The 12,010-nt window shown below is 36.1% G+C and overlaps 2 protein-coding genes across 13 annotated transcripts in view; both read right to left on the bottom strand.

Annotated features, from left to right (window-relative positions):
• The window catches only part of scro (scarecrow), a 1,102,402-nt gene that overhangs the window by 1,067,150 nt on the left and 23,242 nt on the right, over positions 1 to 12,010 (bottom strand). The gene's annotated exons all lie outside the window — the stretch shown is intronic.
• LOC137240840 (uncharacterized) lies at positions 3,024 to 3,767 on the bottom strand. The gene has a single exon (XM_067767712.1). The coding sequence runs from the start codon at positions 3,765 to 3,767 to the stop codon at positions 3,024 to 3,026; it is 744 nt and encodes a 247-aa protein (XP_067623813.1).

Genomic DNA, 12,010 nt, shown 5'->3' with positions numbered 1-12,010 from the left:
ATCGTAGAGAGATGCTTGGAGTAATTTGTATGATCAAATTAGTGAACGGCTTGGTTTCTAGTATTTTTTACTAAGCAAAATTAACCTTAATTTTCATTATCGGCATACTAAACATTTGAACACAAATTTCCCTGAAACAATGTAGAACCAATTTTGAATTAAATGAGCTCTTCCGCAATCTGTGTCTGGACTATAGCTCACTCATAATTCATAGCTCAGCATAATTAATAGTTCAGAAGCACTTTTTAGCAATATATTCTTTGCTCTCTTAATACTTAGCAATTAACTTATCCTACTAACCTGATTATTATTCTTTTCTAACTATTAATATGTCAGTAATACTTTAGCTAACTTTCTAGTGTTTTGTTTAGATTATGAGTTTAACAATTATCTGTAGCTAAGCAGTTTTAGATTTCGACGCTTAACAAATCCCCTTCCTTTCAACGACTGGGCAAACTTAAATTACAAATCCGTGCGTCATGCGCCCCTGGTTGGGTGGGCCTTCAAGGGCAAAACCGTTGGGAGTTATTATTATCTTTTATTCGCAATTTTCATTCCCTTGAGCTCCCGAAATTTACTCGAAAAAAACGCATGTTCGCTTATTTTGAAAATAGCGGCCGCGATGCAAAGCAATTGGTTTTTAGTGCCTTGGTTAACTTATTCTCCTGTATGGGTATGCGTTGATTTACAATTTCTGACCGGTTTTGTAGAAAAGCGTCATAGGTCTTTTCAACGGTATATCTGAATGTTTGATATTTGAAAGTACTTGTCTAGCAGCCACTGAACTGTCTGAGTTTTCACGGTTTTTAATACCGGGCAAGATATTTCCAGGACGTTTAGGCCGAAATTGTTTTCTACCAATTTTTAATTTTTCCCAGAAACTGGTGGGACGGGAGTGTTTGCCAATCCGAGGGCGACCCTGCTTAGGAAAACGTTTTTTTTAATTGAAAAACTTTTTCAAAAGAGTTTGAAAGTTTTGTAAAAGTGGGCAATACCACGCCCACCTCCAATATAAATTTCATTTTGCCGAAAATCCGAGTCATTTCGCCTTAAACCAATGATAATCTATATATATAAAAATACTAGCGGGAGCCCGGTGTGCTTCGCTACACCAATAGAAATATTGGAAAAAGCATAAAATCATAGAATTTGTTTAATCTTTATTTCAATTCTTAATCCAAAACATTTGGATACACAACATTTTTTGTTTTTCCATCTGGGATATGAATAACCAAACAATTTGGAATGCCTACTTTGGAACAGGCAACGTATAGCTGTCCGTGCGGAAAGCACGGTTCCTCCAAATTCAATCCGCATACTCGAAGAGTTTGTCCTTTCACCTTATTGACTGACATAGCAACTGACAGGCGCACTGGAAATTGCAAACACAAATGGCATGTCTGTTGGTATCAGTGGGATTCGCGGTATAAGCACAATTTCACCTTTCGCTTTGCCGGTCAGTATTGTTGCTTCAATTAAATTCGTCATCAACTTTTTTACATTCAGTCTTGTTCCATTACACAATTTTGCTGTATTTAAATTCCGTAATAAAATAACTGATGAGTCGACCTTCAAATTTAAACAATGAGGTGGCATACCAGACGGTTCCAATGAATTCAAAAATTCAACTGGATAATTCACTGCGTCATCTTGATTCATTGCGCTATCCATTGACTTGTATGTTGTCACCATACCTGTAAATTTTTTAGAATGTGATGATTGATTTCATTGACATGTACATTTTTTTGTGCCAGTATTGCACGTTCTCTCAACCAATCGTGATTCATGTAATTTTGAACAATATTTGGAAACACTCGTTAAATTAATTCTTCTTTTGATTGGATAATTGTACAAAAATTGTTTGGCAATGTAAACAAACCATTTGTTTTGTCGATTGGAATTTTGCCATTTCCGATCTCTAACAATTGCTTCGAGAACTGCTCTGCAGACTGATCATTGTGCAACTGAACACGCATGTTTATGTGTAATGTTAATTTTTTCAAACATGCATTGATCTCATCTGCCGGTGTTGATCGTGGAATAACGGGCAATGTTTGTCGAAAGTCACCTGACAATAAAATTAAAGCACCACCAAAAAGTCTTGGGTTTCCACGTAAATCTTGCATTGTTCGATTTAATGCTTCCAATGATTTTTTGTTTGCCAATATACACTCATCCCATAGAATGACCTCTGCTTGTTGCAAAACTTTCGCCATCGCTGAATTTTTGAATGTGTTACAGGTTGGAGTTTCAACCACCTGTATATTCAATGGCAATTTTAAAGTTGAATGAGCTGTTCGTCCTCCATCCAATAAAGTTGCATCAATTCCAGAAGAAGCGACTGCCAAAGCAATATCTGGTTCGATCGAATAGTTGCTAAAATCAATGAAATCACAAAGGTTTTTCCGGTGCCGCCAGGTGCATCCAAAAAATATAATCCACCAGTGTTATCAGAAACAGCTTGCATGATTTTGTCATATATATCCCTTTATTGATTGTTCAGTTTGGTGTTGTTGGATTGAACAAATGTACGTAAATCGTCACAATCGAATTGTTGTTCACGCTGCAACCCTCGGTCAAATAAATCATGCATTGGACGATTTGGTGAAATCAAAGCTAACTGCCCCAATGCTTTATTGGCAATTGCAAGACACATATCTTTAATTATTATCAAAGCTTCATTGTACATTTCCAATGTAATCAGCAAATCAGGATCCATTGCTCTACGACGCATCCGAATTAAAATATCTTCAGTCATGCAAACTTTATATTTATTCCATAATTCAACTGGATTCGATGGCATGCATGCTGATATTAAAATCGAAAATAGCATTCGTATTTGCTGTGGATGAGATGAAATCGATGCATCATGAAGTGTTGCGTCCCAATGAGTGTCATCTTCTAGCAAATGCAAGAGCTGACATGCTTCGCGATATGTCTGACAAAAACCGTGAACTGTTCTTAAATCCTGAAATGATTATGGTCCTCTAACATTTACCAACAACATTCGCAAATAGAAACATTCAGCATTGTTGGGATGTACCATATACATCTGTTTGGAAAATACCTGGATGACCATCAACTGGTGTTCCTTGTTTACACCGTTGAAATTTTTTCGATGATGAATTCCAGGTGTAATATTGCGGTATATCAACATATATAAAATTTCTGGCAAATGTGTCGATTTCACACAATTGAAAAACAGCAGTTAAAGTAGTTGCTGGTGGTTGTGCTGCTCTCTGCTGTACAGTCTCAGTAGTGAAATAAACTCGTTGACCATTCTCCAGATGAACTGCCAAATGGACAACAACAAGATGTCTTTCGTGCAAAGGAAACGAAAAGATACGCCAAACTGCTTCATTACTGCTTATGTATCGCCCCATTTGATGTTGAGTGATGTCATCATTTCTATTTTCACCGTCTACTCTAAAAACCGCCATATCACTTCCTTTATTCACATATTTACAAATGTATTTGATAGACTTTACTGAGTTACAGTACTCAACATTTATGTGAGCCTGAAAAACTTTTGACAGTATCGGTGAATATGGCAGGACCCAACGATTGTCGACTTCGATGTTTTGATTGAGCACTCTTATTATCGCAGTTTTACCATTATTTTCAAATGATCGACGTCGATACAATGGATATCCGTCATTGCCTGCTATGGTGTCGGAAATTAACGCTCTCGGATACCGCTTTGAACATTTCGCATCGATCATACATGGTGAATTCATATTTATTTCACCGCATGGACCGTGAATCATGTTTTTTGTTACCACTTCAAATAATTCTGGATCGATGGTTTGATCTGGTATTTCGGCTGATATGAAGCTATCAATCTCGTCCGGTGTTATTTTACGTACCAGCCATATCAATATGTGTGCGTGTGGCAAACCTCTTTTTTGCCATTCAATCGAGTACATCCAACATTGTACCTTTCCAAAAACGCTTAATTTCACAATTAAATCCATCAGTGCCTTCAATTTTTGCCGAAATATACGTGCTGTAACATCGTGTCGACCTGTTGGTGACTGACCGTCGAACAAATTATTTTTTATATCTTTCCACATCGGATTACACGTAAAAGTGATCATAAGATCTGGTCGGCCGTATTCTCGAATATATGACATATCATCTTGTGCATATTCGTGCATGTGGCGTGGAATACCAATATAAGAAGCTCGTAATATCGTCAGACGTCCGATATCATTCACATTTGCATCATCCGCTATTGCATCTTGCAAATTTATGTACTCTTCAGATCGCAATTTGGCTTGATTGAATCGGATGAAATTGAGACGTTTAGTTTCAATTTTTGCATACATGTCTACAATGTACTGGTGAAAAAGTTTACCACATCTCAGAAGGTAATTTTGTTGTTGCGCACGAATCATCAATCGATAAGAATAATTATTCATCGCACTAACTTTCTTTTGAACATCTCGACCTGTAAAAATATGTTCATTCGATTTTAAATTTTAGTTTTTATTTAATATCTTGATTAATATAATTAGTGTATTATTTACCGGTTCTTGGATCTATCATTGGTATATTAATGTGATAACCATCATCACCTTTCCAATGTAGAATTGGATATTGTAACGCGCCGTAACTGCTATGAAGCTCCGAAACACGCTGTAATTGCTCATTTCTACGATGAAGTACAATATCGAATTGCCACTTCATCAATCGTCGGTACATTAAATCTTCTGGCATGCTCAACAAAAGGCGTTTTATCCGCTCAGATTATGATTTTGTGATTATCAGATGGCATCCGATCGAGAACGGTTTTGAACAATTTCACCAATTCATTGTTCTGATTAAAAATCATTGGAGATCGCAAATAATCGCTCGTTTTGTATGTGAACCAATTGTGCAGCGTTCATCCAACTCACGATTTTCATCTCCGATAAAATGTATTTGCAAAAATTGATGATTAGCGTCAGGAATTGGTAGCAATGCACCCGCTCGATGGTAAATCTGACCTCGAATCTGTAATGTAATTTGATGTTGGATCAGAGTACTTAAACAGATTGTAGAAACTGTTACTTAGATCTACAGAACAATTAGAAATTCCACATGAAGTAATCACCTTAAATGTCGGCATAAAATTGTCTCTTATAATTTTTGTAGCACCAAAAGAAGTCATTTGAAATGATGAATTGTATTCTTGTATATGATTAATAAAATGCTTCGACATTGGTGATCCTCCAAAAATCAATGAATGCAATGGTTCAGGTGGAGTTTCAAATGCCGGCAATTTCACTTTGCCATTAGCACAACACATGCCAGCCGTTTCACCAAGAAACTTAGTTGCTTCACAATGTGGACATATCGCACTCGTTAATCCAATATATCCATGCATACTGTAATCAATTTGTGGATCTTAATTAAAAGCAGCACGATACATATTTTCTAGAACACGACGTCGTATTTGTCTTGGTCGTGCTGGATTTTTGGCCGCTGTCGTTCTGCAGACCTATTTTCGTTCACGTCGTATTTCATTTTGTTGTGACAGGTCCTCAATACTTTGCGATCTTCTTGGAACTAACATTCTGTTAGCACTACGCGTATGTCGACCGATATTTTGACATCTGGCTCGAGGCATTTTCTTCAAGCGAAAAGAAAAAATTCACTAAAACTCCTTTTTCAACGCAAGAAATTTATTTTAAGAAAAGCACATGTGCAAACAAAAAATGCGCGGTCGAAATACACCCACACGTATATGTCCAAAAGACAAAACGAAAATACAAACCGTGCACAAAATTTGATGAAAAACACAATAAAACACGTGCGCACGATTAGATGCAGTTGAAATCACTAAATGAATTCTGTAAAATGAACGAAGAAAGAACATTTGAAAAAATAAATTTGAAGAGAAAAACATGATGCATCATTGCCACAATTTTGTACTATGTTTTTGTTCAACGATACGACATACTTACAGAAGGAATTCCCAATGTATTATAAATATTGATATGGATTCAATTGAAAATGAAGAAATACTCAATTATGAATCGAAAACTACATACATATTGAACACACGTATTGATTCTCAATAGTTCATAACTAAAAGACCTAATGTCAATATACACCGAAAGTACGATGTGACAGATATGTTGTGTTGTGGTGTATCTCTTTCCATTGTATCTGAAAGATCCCTTTTGCCAAAATGGCAGCCATGTCCATTCTTCATACTCTTGTCTAAGAAAACTCGATCAGATGCAGATGAATCAGTACAAAACATCATAAATACATTTCTTCATTACTTTTTTTTAATTTTTTTTATTCTTAATGCATCAGAGTAAAAAAGTTAGTAAGTGTGTTGGAAGAACAATTTTCGGGACGCTGGTGAATATATTTGTTGAAATGTGCACTTATTTTTATATATATATAGAAGTGCACATGGTGTTACTTTATAACTCGAGACCGGCTCCACTAAATTCAACCAAATTTCTACATTTGGGCTATCATGTAGATGGTTTCTGTAAAGTTTGATTGAACTTGGTCCAGCGGTTCATGAGATATATCACACCAAGCTACGGCTACGTTTCATATCAATAGATGGTGCTTATTTGCATATTTGCGTTATTTCATGAAGTGGAATAGGTGGTGCTTATTTCCATTTTGCATTATTCAATGGAAGTGACGTTTCTAGAATTATAATTTGACGTTCGCCATTTCTCAAGTGAAAACCAAACGAAAAAAGGAGTAATTTTTTTTTGGTTTGGTTTTTTTTTTTCATAAAATCTGTAAAAAAAAAAAATAAATGAACTAGGTTTAAGTAAATTCAGTATATGCTGTTCTTCAATTTGGTGAGTAATATCCCACTAAGTTTATTAAGTTGTGTCAAAGAAACAACATTGTAATAGAATTGCGTTGCTTTTCTTCAGAAACAACCATGGATACAGTTGAAATAATCTTGGAAATTGCTGACCGACTGCATTCTGATGAAGATGTTATAAACTTCGTATCGGTAAATTAATTTTTGGCTGGGATTTTGGCACTAAGAATTCAAGAGTATCGAGTTCATCGTCAACATTAGAAACATCCGCCCACCTGTTTTGGAATCAATATCGGTACAACTATTTGGTAACCTAACTCATGGATCCCTCGAGTTCAACGAATATATTCACCAGCGTCCCGAAAATTGTTGTTCCTACACACTTACTAACTTTTTTACTCTTATGCCTTAAGAATAAAAAAAATTTAAAAAAAAGTAATGAAGAAATGTATTTATGATGTGTTGTACTGATTCATCTGCATCTGATCGAATTTTCTTAGACAAGTGTATGAACAATGAACATGGCTGCCATTTTGGCAATAGGGATTTTTCAGATACAATGGAAAGAGATACAACAACACAACATATCTGTCACATCGTACTTTCGGTGTATATTGACATTACGTCTTTTTGTTATGAACTATGGAGAATCAACACGTGTGTTCATTATTTATGTAGTTTTCGATTCATAATTGAGTATTTCTTCATTTTCGATTGAACTCATATCATTATTTAAAATACATTGGGAATTCCTTCTGTAAGTATGTCGTATCGTTGAACAAAAACATAGTAGAAAATTGTGGCAATGATGTGTCATGTTTTTCTCTTCAAATTTATTTTTTCAAATGCTCTTTCTTCGTTCGTTTTACAGAATACATTTAGTGATTTCAACTGCATCTAATCGTGCGCACGTGTTTTATTGTGTTTTTCATCAAATTTTGTGCACGGTTTGTATTTTCGTTTTGTATTTTGGACAAATATGTGTGGGTGTATTTCGACCGCGCATTTTTTGTTTGCACATGTGCTTTTCTTAAATTAAATTTCTTGCGTTGAACACGAAGTTTTAGTGAATTTTTCTCCTTTCTCTTGAAGAAAATGCCTCGAGCCAGACGTCAAAATATCGGTCGACGTACGCGTAGTGCTAACAGAATGTTACTTCAAAGAAAAGCGCAAAGTAATAATGACCCGTCACAAGAAAATGAAATACGACGTGAACGATATGCACGAAATAGATCTACAGAAACACAGCGGCAAAGAAATCCAGCACGACCAAGACAAATACGACGTCGTGTTTTAGAAAATATGTATCGTGCTGCTTTTAATTAAGATCCACAAATTGATTACAGTATGCATGGATATATTATTAATGAGTGCGATATGTCCACATTGTGAAGCAGCTAAGTTTCTGGGTGAAACGGCTGGCATGTGTTGTGCTAATGGCAAAGTGAAATTGAAGGCATTTGAAACTCCACCTGATCCATTGCATTCATTGATTTTTGGAGGATCACCAATGTCGAAGCATTTCATGAATCATATACAAGAATACTATTCATCTTTTCAAATGACTTCTTTTGGTGCTACAAAAATTATAAGAGACAATTTTATGCCGACATTTAAGGTGATTACTTCATGTAGAATATCTAATTGTTCTATGGATCTAAATAACAGTTTCTGAATGTTTTTAAGGATTCTGATCCAACATCAAATTACATTACAGATTCAAGGTCAGATTTATCATCGAGTGGAAATAGAACGTCTCAATTTCATCCGATTCAATCAAGCCAAATTGCGATCTGAAGAGTACATAAATTTGCAAGATGCAATAGCAAATGATGCAAATGTGAATGATATCGGACGTCTGACGATATTACCAGCTTCTTATATTGGTAGTCTACGCCACATGCACGAATATGCACAAGATGATATGTCATATATTCGAGAATACGGCCGACCAGATCTTTTCATCACTTTTACGTGTAATCCGATGTGGAACGATATAAAAAATAATTTGCTCGATGGTCAGTCACCAACAGATCGACACGATATTACAGCACGTGTATTCCGGCAAAAATTGAAGGCACTGATGGATTTAATTGTGAAATTAAGCGTTTTTGGAAAGGTACAATGTTGGATGTACTCGATTGAATGGCAAAAAAGAGGTTTGCCACACGCACACATATTGATATGACTGGTACGTAAAATAACACCGGACGAGATTGATAGCGTCATATCAGCCGAAATACCAGATCAAACCATCGATCCAGAATTATTTGAAGTGGTAACAAAAGACATGATTCACGGTCCATGCGGTGAAATAAATATGAATTCACCATGTATGATCGATGCGAAATGTTCAAAGCGGTATCCGAGAGCATTAATTTCCGACACCATAACAGGCGATGACGGATATCCATTGTATCGACGTCGATCATTTGAAAATAATGGTAAAACGGCGATAATAAGAGTGCGCAATCAAGACATCGAAGTTGAAAATCGTTGGGTCGTGCCATATTCACCGATACTGTCAAACGTTTTTCAGGCTCACATAAATGTTGAGTACTGTAACTCAGTAAAGTCTATCAAATACAGTTGTAAATATATGAATAAAGGAAGTGATATGGCTGTTTTTAGAGTAGATGGTGAAAACAGAAATGATGAAATCACTCAATATCAAATGGGGCGATACATAAGCAGTAATGAAGCAGTTTGGCGTATATTTTCGTTTCCTTTGCACGAAAGATATCCTGTTGTTGTCCATTTGGCAGTTCATCTGAAGAATGGTCAACGAGTTTATTTCACTACTGGACTGTACATCAGAGAGCAGCACAACCACCAGCAACTACTTTAACTGCATTTTTTCAATTGTGTGAAATCGACACATTTGCCAGGAATTTGATATATGTTGTTATACCGCAATATTACACCTGAAATGCATCATCGAAAAAATTTCAACGGCGTAAAAAAGGAACACCAGTTGATGGTCATCCAAGTATTTTCCAAACAGATGCCTTGGGCGGGATGTATACGGTACATCCCAACAATGCTGAATGCTTCCATTTGCGAATGTTGTTGGTAAACGTTCGAGGACCATAATCATTTCAGGATTTAAGAACAGTTCACGGTCATTTTTGTCAGACATATGGCGAAGCATGTCAGCTCTTGCATTTGATAGAAGATGACACTCATTGGGACGCAACGCTTCATGATGCATCGATTTCATCTCATCCACAGCAAATACGAATGCTATTTTCGATTATAATATCAACATGCATGCCATCGAATCCAACTGAATTGTGGAATAAATATAAAGATTACATGACTGAAGATATTTTAATTCGTATGTGCCGTAGAGCAATGGATGCTGATTTTCTGATTACATTCGAAATGTACAATGAAGCTTTGATAATAATTGAAGATATGTGTCTTGCGATTGTCCATAAAGCATTGGGACAGTTAGATTTGATTTCACCAAATCGTCCAATGCTTGATTTATTTGATCGAGAGTTGCAGCGTGAACAGCAATTCGATTGTGACGATTTACGTACAGTTGTTCAATCCACCATCACCAAATTGAACAATCAACAAAAGGATATATGACAAAATCATGCAAGCTTTTTCTGATAATAATGGTGGAATATATTTTTTGGATGCACCTGGCGGCACCGGAAAAAACTTGTGATTTCATTGATTTTAGCAACTATTCGATCGCAACAGAAAATTGCTTTGTCACTCGCTTCTTCTGGAATTGCTGCAACTTTATTGGATGGAGGACGAACAGCTCATTCAACTTTAAAATTGCCATTGAATATACAGGTGGTTGAAACTCCAACCTGTAACATATTCAAAAATTCAGCAATGGCAAAAGTTTTGCAACAAGCAGCGGTCATTCTATGGGATGAGTGTACAATGGCAAACAAAAAATCATTGGAAGCATTAAATCGAACGATGCAAGATTTACGTGGAAACCGAAGGCTTTTTGGTGGTGCTTTAATTTTATTCTCAGGTGACTTTCGACAAACATTGCCCGTTATTCCACGATTAACACCGGCAGATGACATCAATGCATATTTGAAGTCTTCCCTTTTATGGCGATGCGTGAAAAAATTAACATTACACATAAACATGCGTGTTCAGTTGCACAATGATCAGTCTGCAGAGCAGTTCTCGAAGCAATTGTTAGAGATCGGAAATGGCAAAATTCCAATCGACAAAACAAATGGTTTGATTACATTGCCAAAAAATGTTTGTACAATTATTCAATCAAAAAATAATTAATTGAACGAGTGTTTCCAAATATTGTTCAAAATTAAATGAATCACGATTGGTTGAGAGAACGCGCAATACTGGCACCAAAAAATGTACATGTCAATGAAATCAATCATCACATTCTGAAAAAATTGCCGGGTGTGGTTACAACATACAAGTCAGTGGATAGCGGAATGAATCAAGATGACGCAGTGAGTTATCCAGTTGAATTTTTGAATTCATTAGAACCATCTGGTATGCCACCGCATTGTTTAAATGTGAAGGTCGGCTCAACAGTTATTTTATTACGGAATTTAAATGCACCAAAATTGTGTAATGGAACAAGACTGAATGCAAAAAATTTGATGACGAATTTAATTGAAGCATCAATACTGACCGGCAAAGCGAAAGGTGAAATTGTGCTTATACCGCGAATCCCACTGATACCAACAGACATGCCATTTGAATTCAAGCGTTTGCAATTTCCAGCGCGCCTGTCAGTTTCTATGTCAGTCAACAAGGCACAAGGACAAACGCTTCGAGTATACGGATTGAATTTGGAGGAACCGTGCTTTTCGCACGGACAGCTATACGTTGCCTGTTTCAGAGTAGGCATTCCAAATTGTTTGTTTATTCATATCCCAGATGGAAAAACGAAAAATGTAGTGTATCCAAATGTTTTGGATTAAGACTTGAAATAAAGGTTAAAAAAATTCTATGATATTTTATTCTTTTTCCAATATTTCTATTGGTGTAGCGAAACACACCGGAGTCCCGCTAGTTGAGTATATGCACCCTATATAATAATCTGTATAGCATTTCGGGTGGGTGCAGATGATCGCACGATATAACGGTTGTACAATAATATATATTTTGCAAAGAACCGAAAGAGCATGTATTTTCCCTATTATAAATAAAAAGTAAAGGTGTTTAAGTTCAGGTGTAACCGAACATTATATACTCAGCGTGAGCTTCAAT

Source organism: Eurosta solidaginis, chromosome 1 (genome assembly GCF_040869045.1).
Source record: "Eurosta solidaginis isolate ZX-2024a chromosome 1, ASM4086904v1, whole genome shotgun sequence".
Classification (NCBI taxonomy): Eukaryota; Metazoa; Arthropoda; class Insecta; order Diptera; family Tephritidae; genus Eurosta; species Eurosta solidaginis.
Note: the sequence above shows the minus strand (reverse complement) of the source record. Positions and strands in the feature narration are given on the sequence as shown.